This window comes from Aotus nancymaae, unplaced genomic scaffold (assembly GCF_030222135.1).
Source record: "Aotus nancymaae isolate 86718 unplaced genomic scaffold, 86718_ANA_hifiasm-v0.15.2.pri h1tg000089l, whole genome shotgun sequence".
Taxonomy (NCBI): Eukaryota; Metazoa; Chordata; class Mammalia; order Primates; family Aotidae; genus Aotus; species Aotus nancymaae.
The window spans coordinates 26,377,419-26,396,307 of NW_026988504.1; the positions used below are offsets into that span (position 1 = coordinate 26,377,419).

The 18,889-nt window shown below is 54.4% G+C and overlaps 1 protein-coding gene across 2 annotated transcripts; it reads right to left on the reverse strand.

Annotated features, from left to right (window-relative positions):
• Window positions 1-326: 326 nt before the first annotated feature.
• RAPGEFL1 (Rap guanine nucleotide exchange factor like 1) lies at window positions 327-18,018 on the reverse strand. Of its 2 annotated transcripts, none has more exons than XM_012452013.2 (15): window positions 17,499-18,018; window positions 14,137-14,215; window positions 11,243-11,378; window positions 10,914-11,011; window positions 7,848-7,960; window positions 7,455-7,622; window positions 6,031-6,128; window positions 5,797-5,919; window positions 4,768-4,946; window positions 4,590-4,680; window positions 4,000-4,050; window positions 3,241-3,328; window positions 2,947-3,011; window positions 2,522-2,576; window positions 327-2,281 (listed from the first exon to the last, which is right to left on the reverse strand). In XM_012452013.2, the coding sequence occupies exons 1-15, from the start codon at window positions 18,016-18,018 to the stop codon at window positions 2,157-2,159; spliced, it is 1,989 nt and encodes a 662-aa protein (XP_012307436.2). In that variant the 3' UTR covers window positions 327-2,156. The 2 variants fall into 2 exon arrangements, with proteins under 2 accessions (XP_012307436.2, XP_012307435.2); XM_012452012.2 differs by having other exon boundaries at window positions 2,522-2,600.
• Between the last annotated feature and the right edge of the window lie 871 nt (window positions 18,019-18,889).

The window sequence follows — 18,889 nt, forward strand, 5'->3', positions numbered from 1 at the left end:
AGGTGATCCGCCTGCCTCAGCCTCCTGAGTAGCTGGGATTACAGGTATGCACCACCATGTCTGGCTAATTTTTGTAATTTTTAGTAGAGAGAGGGTTTCACCATGTTGGCCAGGCTGGCCTCGAACTCCCGATCTCAGGTGATCTGCCTGCCTCGACCTCCCAAAGTGCTGGGATTACAAGCGGGCACTGCCGCCGTACCTGGCCGCCCACATTTTCAAAGTCACTCCAGAACAGCCCCGCTCAGGCAGCACCGGGAGGCATCCCCTCTCTCCTCCCTCAGCCCTTCCCCAGCCTCAAAGAAACAGAATGGAGAACAGCAGGCAAGTTGATTCATAGACTTTATTGGCTTTTTCCCCACCCAGCGGTTTCTGCAATGACAACCACACCTGTACAATACATGTGGTTCACTCTGTTAAAGCTGCAGGGCAAGGGGAGGGGGCTGGGAGTCCCTGGGCAGGCGTCAAGGCTAGGGGTGGGCAGCAGCCAAGACTGGGCCAGTGGGTCCCAGTGTTCGACCCAGACGGTGGCGGTAGTTGGAGTTCAAAGGCTGCTGGAAGGGGTCGGGAAGAAGGCTGGAAGCCTGGGGCTGCAGGGAGAGGGGAGCACATCAGCAGTAGCAGGGAGGGGGCAGGGAGCAGGAGGGTGCCATGGACACTGTGGACACCGTCAGGGCAGGAGGGCGTGGGACACAGTGCCTGCATATGTCCATAGAGGATTTTTGCCACAGGAACAAGACAGATCACTGTATAAAAGGGTCTGTACAACATTACCTATGATACAATGTTCACATATGATACAAGGCTCTTTCCCTCTTTGAGTTTTAAAAAATAAATGTACAATTCCAGAGCTTTGGGTTAAAAAATATATACACCCTCACAGCAGGAGCAGCAGCTGCTTTTGCTGCTGCTGTTGCTTCCTCTTCAAAAGGGAAAGAGGTGGTGCCAGAAAGAAGGGTGAGGCTGCGCCAGGAAACCTCACCCTGTAGCTGCCAGGAGCCCCTGCACCCCTCAGGCCTTGAGGCTGGTGATGGGAGAGGGAGGGGCAGAGGTAATAAAGGCCTCACCAGAGTCCGGTGGCGCCTTCAGTCTCCGCCATCCCCCTCCCCCACTATGGGGCTGCCTGCCCCAGGTATAGGGATCCACCCTATCCCAGCTCTATGGGGAGGACAAAGCGGGAGTTGAGACAGGGAGAGGGACAGAGACTACTTGTTGGTGTCAGACACAGGAGCCAGAAGGGGGAGGCCAACTCCCTCCTTAGCAGTTAGACACCCAAAACACAGGAGTGTGGGCAGCAGACACCCCTAGCTCCTGACACTGCTCTACCCCACCCCACTGCAAGGCAGGGGAAGGGTCCTCTACGCAGCTGAGGCCTGTGTTTCCCTGAGCATCTTTTACCCTCTCATCAGAGCCCACGCCTGGACCTTCCAGAGGCCTAAGTGGGGGACTTGCAAGGGCTGATGGGTAACCCCTCCCACCTGCTGCTACTCCCTGCCCTAAAAAGCAACTTGGCTCACAAGCCTGGGCAGGCAGGGCAGCACGAGGAGCTGAGCAGGGAGTGTAGGGGTGGAGAAAGCACCCCGCACCATCCCAGGGGCAGAGTAGACAAGGGTAGCACCAAACAGAAGGACCCCTCCCCAGCACACACAACACCCTCCCTCAATTACCAGATGCACTCATGCTCCCTAAAAGGACACACACACGGCAACATAATATTCCTGGGGGTCTCAGCCCTGACCAGGAAGAAGCTGGACAGGTGGTGGAGAAGAAGGCTGCCAGTCCCTCCCACCATCCCACTTGGCAAGACAGAAGGGTGGGCAGCTTTCTTTCCTTCTTGGGAAGAGGAAGTTGGAAACTCCATCCCCAGAACAGGCCTCAATGGGAGCGCACAGAGGAAGGAGCTATCTGTCCCCTTTCTCAGAGGGGACAGGAACCAGCAAAGTGTGGTTTTGGCTTGAAGGGGCAACGGGGAGAGGGCTTCAGCAGGATGAACAGACTTATGGGTCCAAGGGTAAATCCATCCAACTCTTTCCTGTGGAGCAGGGGTGGGCAGAAAGTTGCTCCTCAGGAAAGATGTCAGATGTCGGTTGAGACATTGTGCAAAGTGCTTGAGTGCCAGGCGCCCAAGGATCTGGCGGGTCTGACTGGAACCTCCACTCTCACTGACTATTCGCCTCCAGCTTGTAGGAGAGCTCGAAGAGGAGGTTCTGGTTGTCGATGACCTGGAACTGGCGCACATAGGCCTTGGTCTGCAGGTGATGGGGGGATGCCTCCATGTCCAGGCCTAGGGGGTAAAGAGGCAGTCAGGTTCCCAGCCTCCCTTCTTCCTCTACACACACACCGGGCAGAGGATCAGGCTGTGGACTGAGACAGATGTTGGGCAGGAGGGCCTCTAGGGAGGCAAGGACAGGATGCGGAACTGGCAAGTGTATGGAAATACACATTTGGACAGGGAGTTCTCCCCGGAACCCTCCTGCTCAGTCAGAGCTCTACCTGTACTGCTCTCAGAATCCTGGGTACTCACAAAGGGGCCGGCTCCGGTATTTGCGGATTGTCCTCACTTTTTCGGCCACCGAATGCTGGGAGATGACAAGGAATGAGCCCTGAAAGGGGCACAGAAAGAGGCCTCCCCTCTTCTGCTCCCCCTCCGCCATTCTCCAACTCTGCTTTACTCCCTCCAGTCTCCAATTCTGGAGGGTCTCTGAAGGACCAAAGGAGTGGGTGTAACAGGGTGCCAGGTGAGGGGGAGGTGGAGTTGCCCCCAAGCTGCCTGTCAGCTCTGCCACCCGTGGGCGGGTTGCCACAGTGATGCCACCAGGGAGACAGTCAAGAGTCTGCTAGGCAAGCTGGGCACATGGAGGAAGCGTGCTATTCTGGGGAGGTGATGAGAGGGAGAGGATGTGAGCTCGCCACTTGTGGGATTAGAGGTTTGCAGTGCCACTCACTCACCAGCTTCTCAATGTTCACCAAACCATCTACAAGGGTCTTACTCCCTTCATGCAGGAAAGTCAGATCTAGGAGATGCAGAGAATCCAATGTGAGGAAAGAATAAGAGAGGAGGTCCAAAGGACCACTGCACCCGAGGACCCCCCTCTTCCCCAGAATCCACTCCGCCTGGGGCGGGGGGCTCCTCTCCAGGCGGGCACTCAGAGCTGAGTTGAGAGGGGCCTGGAAGTCAGAACTGGGGCATGGGAGAAGGGAAACATGGGTTGAAGCAGCACAGCTTGGGAGTAACTCTCTCACCTTTGAGGATCAGAGGCACGAAAGGAATCACAGGGGGCTTCATTTTGGAGATCACTTCTCGGTAGCTTTTGTGGTTCCTGCAGGGGTCCTGGCATTCCACAGGAGAGAGATCAAGGGAGAGATTGGCCAATGCATCCCAAAGATGTCCCCTACTTCCTCCCTCACTCCCTGCCCTGTATATATTCCTGATAAGATAGGGGTGTTGGGGACTTTCTTTTTTTTTTTTTTTTTTTTTTTTGAGATGGAGTCTCACTCTGTCGCCAGGCTGGAGTGCAGTGGCACGGTCTTAGCTCACTGCAACCTCTGCCTCCCGGGTTCAAGCGATTCTCCTGCCTCAGCCTCCCAAGTAGAGTAGCTGGGACTACAGGTGCCTGCCACCACGCCCAGCTAATTTTTGTATTTTTTTTTTTTTTAAATACAGACAGGGTTTCACCATGTTGGTCAGGATGGTCTTGATCTCTTGACCTGGTGATCTGCCTGCCTCAGCCTCCCAAAGTGCTGGGATTACAGGTGTCAGCCACCGTGCCCAGCCGGGTGCTGGGGGCTTTCTAATGGTGTGGTGGGGAAGGGCATGACTGCTCCCCCTTTTCAGGAAAAACAGGGGCGCAATCCTTCCACCCTCCCCCTCCAGCATGGTAGGGAGGGGGGGTCTCATGCACTAAACACTTTGAAAAGAAAGCTTGAGGAAGGGGGTTTGTGGGAACAGAGGGTTTCTGAGCTCTAAGTCCAAGAGCAGATGAAAGAGCCAAATCCACTCACCGTCAGGTTCTCAAATTTGCGGAACAAATTCTTGAATTTCCCTGGCAGCTTCTGCAGAGTTTGAAGGAAGAAGAAGGGATATCAGAGTGGAGCTCCTTGGGTTACATGGGAACCTTGGATTAATCCTCCGTGTTGGAGGGCAAAAGGGCCAGCATGGCTTGTAGGAGGCTGGGAAGCTGGGGGGTGGGGAAATGAAGTCAGGCCTTGGCTAGGTCTAGAAGCTTGAACAGCCCAGAGGAATTCATTATTCTGGGGAAAGCCAGATCTCTGTTTATGCAGGCGCCGTGTACAAGGGTGCCCCCAACTGAGTGTGGCTGAAAAGCAGCCCGACTCCCACAGCCAAGCCTGTGACCTGACCTGGCCAAGGGCTGCCTGCCGCGACTCAGGCAGGATCCTGACTTTTACTATTTTGCCCAAAGACCGGGTCCTAAGCTGTGCGCCCTGGGGTTGCATCCACCAGAAGAGGGCGCCTCCCTCCAGTGGCACAAAGACTCCCTCCAGGTCGGCGGCCGTCGCGGGCAGGGGAGGACCCACAGCGGAGAACCCGGGATGCCCAGGTCCCCGGGTAGGAAAGGGAGGGGTCTCCTCACCTCCCAGGTGAGACGAAGGCGGCTGACGGCGGCGTTGTCCAGCCCCATGACCACGGCGTAGAAGGACAGCAGGTCCTGATTCTGCTTGCAGCTGCGGGGGCGGGAGGCGGGTTCAGGGGCGGGCGGTGCCGCAGGCCTCGGGCCTGGGGCTCCCCCTCCCGCCGCCGGCCGCACTCACAGGGCCGCGATCTTGATGAACTTCTTGAGCAGCTGCGCGCGCTTGCCCGGGGCCTCGCAGAGCAGCACCTCGGTGGCCACCCAGTGCGTGACCTCGCTGCAGCGCTGCAGCAGCAGCTCCAGGTTGGCCGTCTCCCGGCGGCCGCGCTCCCCGTGGAACACGTAGTCCACGAACTCCAGCTGCATCCACGGCGGCGGAGGGGCGGCCAGGGCGCCGGGGGGGTGAGGGGAGTGGGTGGGGAGATGGCAGTGCAAGGCGAAGGGGAGCGAAAGGCAGGAGGGCGGGGGCAGAAGGAATGGAAAATAGAAAAATAGACGGGACAAGAGGCGGCAAAGATGCGGAAAAAAGAAAACAAGCAGCATTAATAATATTTTACCAGCTACTGAGCACTTACTAGGCATTTGCTCATGGCTGACCTCCTTAAGACAACCATCTGCTAGGCATTATTGTCGCTGCCTCATTTTATTTTTTATTTTTGAGACGGAGTTTCGCTCTTGTTGCCCAGGCTGGAGTGCAATGGCGGGATCTCTGCTCACCACAACCTCCGCCTCCCGGGTTCAAGCGATTCTCCTGCCTCAGCCTCCCAAGTAGCTGGGACTACAGTCATGAGTCACCATGCCCAGCTAATTTTGTATTTTTAGTAGAGACGGGGGTTTCTCCATGTTGGTCAGGCTGGTCCCCATCTCCCAACCTCAGGTGATCCGCGCGCCTCCCAATGTGCGGGGATTACAGGCGTGAGCCACTGCGCCCGGCCCTATTTTATTTCTTTAATAGTGAATATTTTAAAAATACAAATCCTGGGTCAGGTTCTGTGTAAGTAGCACTGGCCCTGAGCCACTTTGCTCTGGGGTCTCTCTCTGCGATTTTTTTTCGAATGATGGGACAAAGACTGAGAGAGGTTACAGCCATGCATTGCCCAGGGCCTGCTGCAGGTGAGCCTTCGAACCAGGACGTTCTGCTGCCAACACCGTCTCCTAATGGCACATTTCTCCCTCCAGCCCCCAGCACAGCGCCAGCCTTGGTCCCCACCTCATGCACACATCGGAACAGCTCCCAGTGGAAGGCAGTAAGGTGGTTGGCAACGTCCTCAGCCTCCACTCGGTGGATCTCTGTGTCTCCCGGGGAGACCTGGATCTCCTCAGGCAGGGGCACCTGGGGGCAGGCAGGGGCATAGTGGCTGGGCTCCTGGTGGTGAGGTCAGGGACTGCTCACAGCCCCCCTCAGCCCTCCATTGCAGCCAAGGCCTTGGGAAAGAGTTCTTACCAGAGCCTCATAGCTGTCCCGGGTGCAGGCAAACAGGTGGCTGTTGATGCCCAGTGTGGTAAAAACACAGTCCTCAGTGGGCTGGAGGAGGACCTTCTCTGCAGGAGAATGAGCTGCTCAGCCTCAGCCCCTGCCGCCTGCACCCTCACACACCCCACACTGGCACTGTCCTATCCAAAAACTCCTCACCCCACACTGACACATTCTAGACTAACAGAACTCATAATCTCACCAGTTTATGCCATATTTATCTGGAATTTGTCAAATGATGACTTATTTTGCATTTATAACTTTTTTCTACTCTCTAACTTTTTTTTTTTTAACAGGCTTTCTCTTGTTCTGTTGTCCCTGTGACACTGGAAGGGCTGAAATTTTTTCCACTGAAGGAAAACAAGCCTTCAGTGACATTGCTGGCTTTCTGCCTTCCCATGGGGATTAAAGACTCATCTTGTGTCTTTAGCCTGAGAAATGTGGCATCCTTACATACACAGGGAGGTTAAAGGATCAGAACACAATCCACAAGTGAGTGAAGGGCAGCACCCAGATCAGACCTGAGTCCTACTCGGTCTGTTGTCCAGGCTGGAGTGCAGTGGTGCAATCTCAGCTCACTGCAACCTCCGCCTCCGAGGTTCAAACAATTCTCCTGCCTCAGCCTCCCAAGTAGCTGGGATTACAGGCGCCCGCCACCATGCCTGGCTAATATTTGTATTTTTAGTAGAGACAGGGTTTTGCCATGTTGGCTGGGCTGGTCTTGAACTCCTGACTTCAGGTGATCCACCTGGCTCAGCCTCCCTAAGTGCTGGGATTGCAGGAATGAGCCACCTTGCCCTGCTTTTTTTTTTTTTTTTTGAGATGGAGTTTTGCTCTTGTCACCTGGACTGGAGTACATCTCGGCTTACTGCAACCTCCACCTCCCAGATTCAAGTGATTCTCCTGCCTCCTCCTCCCAAGTAGCTGGGATTACAGGCACCTGCCACTATGCCCAGCTACTGCCTCCCGAACTTTAGTAGGCACAGGAGTCCCCAAGCTGATCTTGTTCAAATGCTGATTTGAATAAGACCAGCAGGTCTGGGGTGGGGTCTCAGATGGTGCATCTCTTTTAGAGACAGAGTCTTGCTATGTTGCCCAGGCTGGAGTACAGTGCCTATTCACAGGTGCAATCATAACATACTATAGCCTTGGATTCCTGCGCCCAAGCAATCCTCCTGCCTCAGCCTCCTGAGTAGCTGGGACTGCAGGCTTGCCCCGCTGCACCCAGCAAGATGCTGCATCCTAACAAGCTCCCAGGTGATGCACATGAGGCTGGTCCCAGGACCATACTTTGAGTAGCAAGGGCCTAGAATTCAGTCTCTACCCCTCCCCCAGGGCACTGAGCTTGTGAGTTTCTCCTCTTGGAGCCTCAGCCCTGTTCTTCCTGACCCTACCTCCCGAGGAGGCCACAGCTACCAGGATGAGGGAATCCTCACGTCCCGCAGGCTCCTCTGAGTACTGAAGTTTCTCCGTCACAGAGCCCAGAATGTCCTGCACAGATGCTGAAAGGCGGCTGCGTATGGTCACGTAAGAGTGGTCAGGCATGTATACCCGGCAGAAGACTGGATGGAAACAGGAAAATGGCTTTCAACAGAGGGCAGAGTGGCAGCAGCTAGCACAGTCTCCTCTAGGATGCCTCTGTTCCCCACCAGAGGCTGGCCTCTGAAGAAGGTCCTGTGAAAGGGGCTGGTTCTACCACCCAGGGAGATGCCACTCGGGGTACCCAAGACCCAGAGACCCCACATGTCCCCTTGAGCCACCTCGTCCTTCCTAATACCCACACTCACTCTCATCAGAGCCCCGGAAGGCCACCCTGGTCTGCAGACAGGAGTCTATCCGGCGGAAGTGGCGGAAGAGTGGCTTCACCTGCTTGCTAGGTGGCTGGCTCTCCTCTGGAATCCTGGCATGGACAAGCTGGGCATCAGCACACCCTACCAGGCATATGGTCAACCAACACCAAGCAGGCAACATCAAGCAGGAATATCAGAATTGGGTCAAGGCTGTACCAGCACCAGTTTCAGAAGGTGGTTAAGGGGGTGAGAAGAGAGGACAATGAGCAGTATGGGGTCATTGTCCAAGTAATCCTAATCAAATGCCACGTCTTCCATGAATTCTCCTCGGGTCTGTCCCACCCACCCAGAAGGTCACTTTCTTGTCTCAACTACTATAGAACTTTGGGATAATGTTTATATTCACCTCTTATCTCTCTATGAGATTGAGAGCTTTTGAGGACTGGGATTTGGTTCTTTTTTTTTTTTTTTTTGAGATGGAGTCTTGCTCTGTCATCCAGGCTGGAGTTCAGTGGCATGATCTCTGCTCACTACGACCTCCACCTCCCAGGTTCAAGCGATTCTCCTGCCTCAGCCTCCCAGGTAGCTGAGATTACAGGCACCCACCACCATGACTGGTAAGTTTTTAGTAGAGATGGAGTTTCACCATGTTGGCCAGGCTGGTCTCAAACTGCTGACCTCATGATCTGCCTGCCTTGGCCTCCCAAAGTGCTGGGATTACAGGCATGAGCTACCACGCCTGGCCAGGAATTTGGTCCTTACTGAATATTTTTTTCATCCTCCAGGGCCTAGCACACTGCTTGGCACATGGTAGGTAGCAGGTCATCAGTTAGTTGTTTGCTGAATTTGCTGACAAGAACTTCACGGTCTGGGAAGGAGACAGACGGGCATACAGCTACTTCTAACACCGGGCAAGAGGTGTTGGTGATATAACAAAGGTACCAGGAGAGTTATGCTGATGCGGGGGAAGGAGAAAGCCATTCCTAAAAGGATCTTGGAAGTTTTCATTGAGAAGCTGGCATTTGACTGGGCTTTGGAGGAGAGCAGGAAGAGAAGGGGGTGGAGGCCAGGTGCAGTGGCTCACACCTGTAATCCCAGCAATTTGGGAGGCTGAAGTGGGCTGATCACTTGAGGCCAGGAGTTCAAGACCAGCCTGGCCAACATGGTTAAACCCCATCTCTACTAAAAATACAAAAATTAGCCGGGCATGGTTGTGTGCACCTGTAATCCCAGCTACTTGAGAGGCTGAGGCACAAGAATCCAAAATTGTTTGAACCTGGGAGGTGGAGATTGCAGTGAGCCAAAACTGTGCCACTATACTACACCCTGGGTGACAGAGCAACACTCTGTCTCAAAAAAAAGAACAAAAAGAGAAGGGGGTAGGAGAAGGACATTCTGGGGTGGACAATATAACTGACCATGGAAGTTGGAGAGTGCAGGAGTTGCGGTGTCAGAACAGGATGTGGGAGATAAGACGGGAAGGAACAGCAGAAGGCAGACAGGGAAGGGTGTTGAGTGCTGGGATGTTTCACTTTCTCTTAGAAGCATGGGGAGTAGGGATGCCTTCGGAATAGGAGCATGAAAGATCTCTCTAGTGTCAGCACAGAGAAGGGAGAGAAGGATGCCAGACCACAAGCTGAGGCCTCCATAAGGGTTGTGGTGGTGGGGAGGGAGAAGAGAGAAACTAAAAGGGCAGGATGGATGGATGGATGGATAGATGGATGGACAGACGGACAGATGAATGCAATGGTGTCCTGAAGCTGGTTTACACTGGCTCACAAGAGCAGATTGTTAAGTTCTGGGGAATTTTGCCCACTGGTTTTTAAAGAGCCATTAAAATATAAATAAATATATATGTTTTATAAGCTTATAGTCAGGCCAGGTGTGGTGGCTCACACCTAGAATCCCAACACTTTGGAAAGCCGAGGTGGGAGGATTGCTTGAGCCCAGCCTGGACAACATAATGAAACCCTATCTCTAATAAAAAATAATAAAAATTAACAAATAATACATAAAACTTATACTCAAATAAGTTATTACAAAAAAGGTAGTTTCTTTCCTGTTTTACTACATTTTTTTTTTTTTTTGGGAGACACAGTCTCACTCTGTCACCCAGGCGTGCAGTGGCGTGATCTTGGCTCACTGCAACCTCCGCCTCCTAGGTTCAAGCGATTCTCCTGCCTAGCCTCCCAAGTAGCTGGGACTACAGACACACGGCACCATGCCCAACTAATTTTTGTATTTTTAGTAGAGACGGGGTTTCACCATGTTAGCCAGGATGGTCTTGATCTCTTGACCTCGTGATCCACCCGCCTCAGCCTCCCAAAGTGCTGGGATTACAGGTGTGCGCCACCTTGCCCAGCCGTTTCACTACCTTTTACCACATCTACTGTATGGTGGAGATACTACATAATGGCCTGTGCTGCACGTCTCTTCCCAACTCCTCCTTCAGTGTTGGTAGCTTGAAATCAGTCATGGTGACAGAATTTACACTGTAGGAATCAGCAAAAGCTACAAATCAGGGCTTTTTCTTCTGCAGCACTGGTTGTTAAATATTTACCAGTACACCACTGGATTATCGGACAATGTAGAGGGAGAATGGACAAAAAAAAGTGACTGGAGACAGTGCTTTGTGCCACCTCCAGTGAGGGAAAGGAGCTGAAATAAAACTGTATTGGAAGCTGGGCACAGTGGCTCACACCTGTAATCCCAGCACTTTGGGAGGCTGAGGCGGGCAGATCACTTGAGGACAGGAGTTTGAGACCAGCCTGGCCAACATGGTGAAACTCATCGCTACTAAAATTACAAAAGTTAGCTGGGCATGGCACACGCTATAATCCCAGCTACTCAGGAGGCTGAGGTACGAGAATCACTTGAACCCAGGAGGTGGAGTTTGCAGTGAGCCAAGACTGCACTACTGCTCTCCAGCCTGGGTGACAGAGTGAGATTCTGTCTCAAAACAAACAAATCCATATTGGAGCCAATAGACCAGAGGCAACCCCTGTAATAGAGGAAGACAGGGGATCCCTTTCCTGTTCCCGCCCTTGCCCCATTCCCCCTCACTTTAGTTCCACCGTCTCCACCAGCTGGTGCAGCCTCAGAGTGTCCTCTCGGAGGCCCTGGTAAAGGGACTCGTCCTTCATAATTAGCAGGTATAGATCCTAGAGAGGAGAGGACAAAGAAGGTGAAGGAAGGGGTCTCATCCCAAGGGCTACTCTCTGCAGGGGCCAGACAAGGTCTCCATGCCTTTAAGCACAGAAGAGCCACATAAGCTAAGGCCCCCTGGCATCTCTTCCTTCCACGTACCCAGCATCAGAAGTATGGCTCCTTCACAGGGGCCCCCGTCTAGACCTGATAGCCTGTTTACCCACCTTCTCTTCCCTGAGGCCCACCTTGATGATGTGGCCGGCCCCCTCTTCCTCTTGAAGCAGTCCCTGGTAGGTGTCCAGGAAATGGAGAAGCATGGCTAGACAGGCCTGCTTCTGGCCCAGCCCCTCAGGACCCTCCATGCCTCCTGCACGAACAAAGCTGACCTTAAGTTAAGAAAAACCCCTAGGCAAGCAGACCTGAGGAACTGAGGAGAAAGATGGGAGGCTAGGCCGGGCGCAGTGGCTCACACCTATAATCCCAGAACTTTGGGAGGCTGAGGTGGGCAGATAACCTGAGGTTAGGAGTTTGAGACCAGTCTGGCCAACATGGTGAAACCCCATCTCTACTAAAAATACAAAAATTAGCCGGGCATGATAGTACATGCCTGTAATCCCAGCTACTTGGGAGGCTAAGGCACAAGAATGGCTTGAACCCGGGGGGCAGAGGTTGCAGTGAGCAGAGATTGCGCCATTGCACTCCAGTCTGGACAACAGAGGAAGACTCCATCTCAAAAAAAAAAAAAGGAAGAAAGAAACACCGGGCATGGAGGTTCATGCCTGTAATCCCTGCACTTTGGGAGGCCAAGATAGGTGGATCGCCTGAGGTCAGGAGTTCAAGACCAGCCTGGCCAACATGGTTAAACCCCATCTCTACTAAAAATACAAAAATTAGCCAGGCATAGTAGTACATGTCTGTAATCCCAGCTACTCAGGAGGCTGAGGCAGAAGAATCACTTGAACCCAGTCAAGGTTAGGCCATTGCATTTCAGCCTGGGCAATAAGAGTGAAACTCCGTCTCAAAAAAAAAAAAAAAAAAAAAGAGATGGGAGGCTAAATTGCCCCCAAATATTCCCTCAACTTGGGGCCAGAGAGAGAGGAGCTTCAGGGGCCCTGGAGCCAAGACCTCCTCATGCCCCAGCGCAGGTTTTTGCTTAGAGTAGGTAGCGATGGCACCCACTCGACCACATCCAGCTCCTGCAGGTTAAACAGGTTAGATTTTCACTTGAGGATACCCTGCCCAAACCCATCCAACCCCTGTCCAGCCCAGGGCCTGGAGCTCACAGTGCACCTAATAAAGCCCAATGGTGCTTACCACAAACCTGACTATACCTCACTGGAAGGCCTGATGTTTCTAAGAGAGCCTGTGACTTTATTTATTTATCTATTTGAGATGGACTCTCGCTCTGTCACCCAGGCTGGAGTGCAGTGGCGTGATCTGAGCTCACTGCAACCTCTGCCTCCTGAGTTCAAGCAATTCTCCTGCCTCAGCCTCCGGAGTAGCTGAGATTACAAGTGCCCACCACCATGCCTGGCTAATTTTTGTATTTTAATAGAGATGGAGTTTCACTTTGTTGGCCAGGCTGATCTCGAACTCCTGCCCTCAAGTGATCCACCTGCCTCAGCCTCTGAAAGTGCTGGGATTACAGGCATGAGCCACCACAGCTGGCCAAGAGCCTGTGACATTCTACTCAGGGGTCTGACATTTACAATTACGTACTAGAATAACTCCGTGAGAGGCCTATGCTTATGAGACCCTATGAATAGCCCATCCAGTGGCTCCTCTCTAGCAGACCCTACTGAAGCACAACCATGACCTGATGTTTACATCAGACCCCATCATAGCTCACTGAGCAACCAGATGTTTTGGAGCAATAATTCAGTGGGGATAGAGGCCCCCTTAGTAGAATAATAACACCTTGGGTAGGTGCAGTGGCTCACGCCTGTAATCCCAGCACTCTGGGAGGCTAAGGTGGGCAAATCACTTGAGGTCAGGAGTTCAAGACTAGTGTGGGCAACATGGCGAAACCCTGGCTCCACCAAAAAATACAAAAAGTGCCGGGCGCGGTGGCTCACGCCTGTAATCCCAGCACTTTGGGAGGCCGAGGCGGGTGGATCACGAGGTCAAGAGATCGAGACCATACTGGCCAACATGGTGAAACCCCGTCTCTACTAAAAATACAAAAAATAGCTGGGCATGGTGGCACGTGTCTGTGGTCCCAGCTACTCAGGAGGCTGAGGTGGAAGAATCGCTTGAATCCAGAAGGTGGAGGTTGCAGTGAGCCGAGATTGCGCCACTGCACTCCCGCCTGGCAATAGAGCAAGACTCTGTCTCAAAAAAAAAAAAAAAAATACAAAAAGTAGCCAGGTCTGGTGGCACAGGCCTGTAGTCCCCAGTTACTGGGGAGGCTGAGGCAGGAGAATCGCTTGAACCTGGGAGGCAGAGGTTTCAGTGAGCCAAGAACACACAACTGCACTCCAGCCTGGGCGACAGAGCAAGACTTCATCTCAAAATAAATAAATGACACCTTTCATTTGTACAGGGTTCTGCAGCCTCCAAAGCACTCCTACATCTGCTATCAGACTGATCTTCATAGCAGCTCATAGTAGGCAGGACAGGTACTATTTACCTCTATTTTACAGAAGAGGAAACCGAGGCCCTAGGAGGTTAGGTAATCTGCCCAGGTTACACAGCTGTTGAGTAGAAAAGCTGGGAGTGAAATCCAGATTTTTTTATTTTTTATTTTTTTTTTTGAGACAGAGTCTCACTCTGTTGCCCAGGCTAGAGGGCAGTGGCACGATCTTGGCTCACTGCAACCTCCACCTCCCAGGTTCAAGCGATTCTCCTGTCTCAGCCTCCTGAGTAGCTCGGAATACAGGTACGTGCCACCACGCCTGGCTAATTTTCCTGTTTTTAGTAGAGACAGTGTTTTGCTATGTTGGTCAGGCTGATCTCGAACTCCAGACCTCAGGTGATCTGCCTGCCTCAGCCTCCCAAACTGCTGGGATTACAGGCGTGAGCCACCTCTCCCGGCCCCAGGTATGTTTTCTAGGGGAGAGTTTAGGCTCTGACGTTGCATGTGTGATGGAGGGAGTGGCTCCCTCTGACCTCTCCCTTTACAAACTCCACAAAAGGATATTACTGGTGTAGCTCCTGCAGAAATTTCTCCGTCGGGAGGAAGAGAGAATGGGTAAGGACAATGTCATCCAGCAGGATATCTGTAAAGATCAGTGGGCACCACGGATGTCAGGAGGGCACTTCCAGAACGAAACTGGAAATGCAGTGCCTCCCTCTCTTGCCCCTCAGAACGAAACTGGAAATGCAGTGCCTCCCTCTCTTGCCCCTCAGAACGAAACTGGAAATGCTGCAGTGCCTCCCTCTCTTGCCCCTCAGAACGAAACTGGAAATGCAGTGCCTCCCTCTCTTGCCCCTCAGAACAAAACTGGAAATGCAGTGCCTCCCTCTCTTGCCCCTAAGGGCAAGTTGTCTTTAGCCAGGCTGGAGCCCCAGCCACCTGCCCCATCATGCTCTGCACACGCGCACACACACACATGTGTAAAGGTTCTGGGCAGCCGCTGCGGGGGTGGGGTTGGCAGCTGCCAAGGCAGCTGAAGGGAATAGGGGGGCGTGCCTTTGATGGCCACGTGCACTTCTCTTCAGTGTGTGTGGGAAGTTGGTCAGATAACACATCAAGCTTGAGTTCTGCCTGAAAAAAGTAGCCCACAGAAGGGTCTCTAAACAAAGAGTATTTCCAAACACAGAGGTCAGCATCATTGGGGGGAGTGTGTGTGTGTGTGTGTGTGTGTGTGTGTGTGTGTGTGTTTGTGTGTGTGTGTTCCTCTTCCCCTCCCCATCTCCTACTCAACAGCTTTGAGTTCTAATTAGGCAGGTGAGAACCAGCCCGATTAAAAGGGAGAGGGAAAGACGCCATCGCTTTGATCTCAGAACCTTTAAATAGAAATCTTGTGGGTGCCCAGAGACAGAAGGGTTAATGAAGCAAAATGGTGAAGAGGAGTGGCTCCTCTCACCACCCCTTTCCCCTCCACACCCCCGTCTGGGCCTGGCTCAGCCAGTCAGCCGGGTACAAGGTCGCCCTGACTTGCAGCCAGCCCTGGGGTGGGGCAGGGCTGCCTGGCACACACAGGCAAGGTGCAGGGAGGGAGCCAGGTGTCCTCACCAGGACAGGTTAGGGCCAGGTCCCCAGGCACTGTCCCAGGACAAAACCAAGGCTTCTGACGGCCCTTGGTTCACCATCCCCTGTGGTCAGTTCTAGCCATGAAGGTGGAGGAGGAAAACCCACACGAGGTAATTTACTTTAACGATTTCATTTCACAAATGAGAAACTGAGGCCCAGAGCTGGGAGGTACTTGCCTGGAGCTGGAATAAGAACCCATAATCCTGAGTCTTCTGTCATTTTCTCAATATGCCTGAGGCAAGCAGAGTGTTAGGGGAAAGCCTAGTGGTCAGAGGGGGCCGCTTGGATGTTGGAGAGGCTTTGGCTAGGTTTAGAGTAACTTCTGTAAGCTCTCTCCTCCCACGCACCCTGGGAGGAGACCAGGATGACTTGAGAACATTGGTTTTATTGGAGAACATCAGAGTGGCAGGTGAAGCTGATTCTCATTCACCCTGGGACTGGTTTGGAATTTCCCAAACCAGTTACTCTGGGAATCCAGCCTGCCAGATAACATGGGTGATGTTTCAGGAGTCTTACCCCAGGGGAGACTGAAAAGAGTATGTGGCACCAGGCCCCTGTAAAAGGGGAAAGACAGTTTCTCCCTTTTCCTCCCTGCCCAGCTACCTTGCTGTGTTCTTACAGTGAGTCAGAGGGCCCCCAGCTCTGACCCCTAGCTTCAGGGATGGGGACGAGGAATCAAGAGGCCTGACATCCTTCATAGACTTTATCTCACAGGATTTCTAAGCTGGAGCAAAGGAAGAGTAAGATGGGGACAGAGTGGGGGAGATGCTGATATGGGGGCCACAGTTGGGCATCTGTCTTTTCCAAGGCAGGCTCTGGGCCAACGTACAGCCTCCCTGGGGAATGTGTCATAGAGACACAGGGTGTGTGGTGTAGGCGTGAAGTTATGGTTAGGAGAGCTGTGTGTGTCTGATATTTTTCTAATTAAATCCAAAAGGTGTCGGCTCCTCAGGGCAACTACAGCCTGAGCCAAAGGAGAGGACCCAGGTCTTGTGAAGGATTTAGGAGAGTGGAGCCCCGCTCCACATATCTAGGTTGGCGTTCCCTGCAGAGGGCTGAGAGCAAGTGTGAAAGCTCTCAGCATTAGGGCCTCAGCCAGGGCTCCCAAACCTCAGACTCTCCTGGGCTTTGTGCAATGCCTAGAGCTAGACCCAAAGACCCCTAGGTCTTCTACCTCAGCCACCAACCAGCCATTTGAGGCCTCAGTTTCCTCAAAGGCCCCTTAGTAGGGGTGCTGAAAGGGAGTGGTGAAGTAGTATCATCACTTAGGGAAAAAGCTTCTCAGGGTGTGGTGATTATGTTTTAAAGAGGCTGTGTGCTGGGCACGGTGGCTCACGCCTGTAATCCCAGCACTTTGGGATGCCAAGGCAGGTGGATCGTGAGGTCAGGAGTTCAAGACCAGCCTGGCAAAGATGGTGAAACTCCATCTCTACTAAAATTACAAAAATTAGCCAGGCACAGTGGCAGGTGCCTGTAATCCCAGCTACTCTGGAGGCTGAGGCCAGAGAATCGCTTGAAACCAGGTGGCAGAGGTTGCAGTGAGCTGAGATTGTGCCACTGCACTCCAGCCCGGCTGACGGAGACTCCATCTCACAAAAAAAAAAAAGAGGCTCTGTGCTGAGGTCTGCCACGGGAAGGGAAGGGTGGGAGCTGGAGGCACTCAAACACCCTGGGTGCTGCAGGATCCTGATGCCAGCCCAGCCACGTCTCCCCTCCCAGACACCTTCTGAGTCCACCCCCGAGGAGAACGCTATCCTCCCCCCAACCACCAAACTGCTAAGGACAACGCATCCCTTTGCTGATGCCTAAAAGGCAGCTTGGGGCCTGTTCCTGTCTGAAACAGCCCCCCTGGGTGGGTCAGCCTGCGCTGTGCAGGCCTCTGAACAGTCAGGGACCCCGGAGTTTTCAGAGCTCAAGCACCTCTGGTCGGTGGCATGGCTGCGCTGGGCAGCTTCCATCTTAATGTGTCAGGCCCTAATTTGGGCTCACAGGAGGAGGTATTCAACATCAGGGACCCATGGAAGTCAATGGCTACAATGCCCAAGGGAAAGGAAGGGTGGCTGAAGGAGAGGAAGAGACTCAGCTGCTTCTCCAGTCGGGGGTGAGGCTGTTGCAGGGAGGAAGGTGGGTACTGCCCTCCTCTTCCGCGGGAGGGTCTGTGCCTCCGCTAGGCCCCTAGCCAGCTTCCGCGGACCACTCAATCCTGTACCCAGGCCACAGCACGGCGCCACCCCCATGCTCCAAGGGCAAAGAAGAGGATCGGGGCCAGCCCCTGCTCCGGGGGTTCGAGCCCGCCAGCTCCTTACCTGAGGCGGCGCTGTCCCTGGTGGCCCCTCCGGCCAGTCGCTCCAGAACCCGGTTCAGAAGATGCTCCGGCCGCTCGGGGGCGCCCAGGGGGGCCCAGGGTGGCGAAGTCAAGGGCTCACCCGGGGACAGCTCGTCAGAGGAGTAGGAGGAAGGGGAGCGCAGGGGCCCCCCTCCCCCGAGCGGTCCTGGCCCCGGCACCTCCTCCAGCTGCAGCCAGCAGGGCCCCCCGCTGCCCGGCTCCTCCGCGACCTCCGCCGGCTCTCCCCCTTCCTCCTCAGGGGGCGGCTCCAGCCCCGGCTCGGCGGGGGGCTCCCGGAGGAAAGCGGGGAGCAGCAGGCGAGACACGCTCTGACGCCGCTGCAGCGACCGCGGTCCCCCGGCTGGACCGCCGCCCCCGCCAGGTCCCCCACCCGCTCCAGGCCCGCCGCAGCTCCCCAGACCCGCGCTGGGACCTCCCGCCACCGTGCGGCCAGCCAGCTGCGACGTCTGCTTCTTCAGAAATTTCTCCAGCGGCTTCATGCCCCCCCCCCGCCCCTCTCCTAGGGGCCGCCGGGGGACCCAGGTGTCCCTGGCGCGGGCGGGGGGGGCGCGGGGACACGATGCTCAGAGCTGGAGGAGCAGAGTAGAGGGCCGTGCCAGGCGCCGGACTAGGGGCCAGAGGTGCCGAGCCTCGCTGGCCAGAGTCCAGTGGCCAGTAGCCGGGGGAGGTGCCAGAGGGAAGGAGTGCCGGCTCTCAGCAGCCCCCCATGCCGCTGTAGCCGGCACGCGGCCCGAAGAGTGGGCAGGCTGCGGGGCCGGTGTCCCCGGCTTTGCGCTCCCGGGCTGGACTGCGGCGGCAGAAGCAGCGGGCGGAGCGCAAGGCTGAGAGGACGCGGCGGCGGCGGCTGCGCTCCTGGCCGGGTAGGGGGGAAGGTGGCAGAACCGAGACCGCGCCCCCTCCTCCAGTCCCCGCCCAGTCCCGCCCCTGCCCTTCCTGGGCCCGCCCCCGCGCCGCACGAGGCTTGAACTCGCGCGCTAGGGTTGACCGCGAGGGAAACAGTAAGGGACTTGGGTTCTGGGCAGAAGAAATTAAGGGCAAAGGTGAGGCAGAGATTTACCAAGGGAGAAAGATTCTTGGCTCAAGAGATTACCGGGTTCTCAGCATTATTTCAGAGTCAGGTCTGTGGCCTGGACACCTTGACTCACCTACCTGTGTACCCAAGTCAGGCCTACAGATTGCTGAACCGAGAGTGTGCACCTTTTCCATGCTCACAGGAATATATGGACTTTATCTTCCTTCTGTGAGAAGGGTTGGGAAGGAAGTCCTCTTGGGTGAATTAGCATTGGCACTGGAGGCAGTGCCCAACTGTCCTCTCTGATAGGGCACAATAGGTAGTGTGGGCCTAGCCTG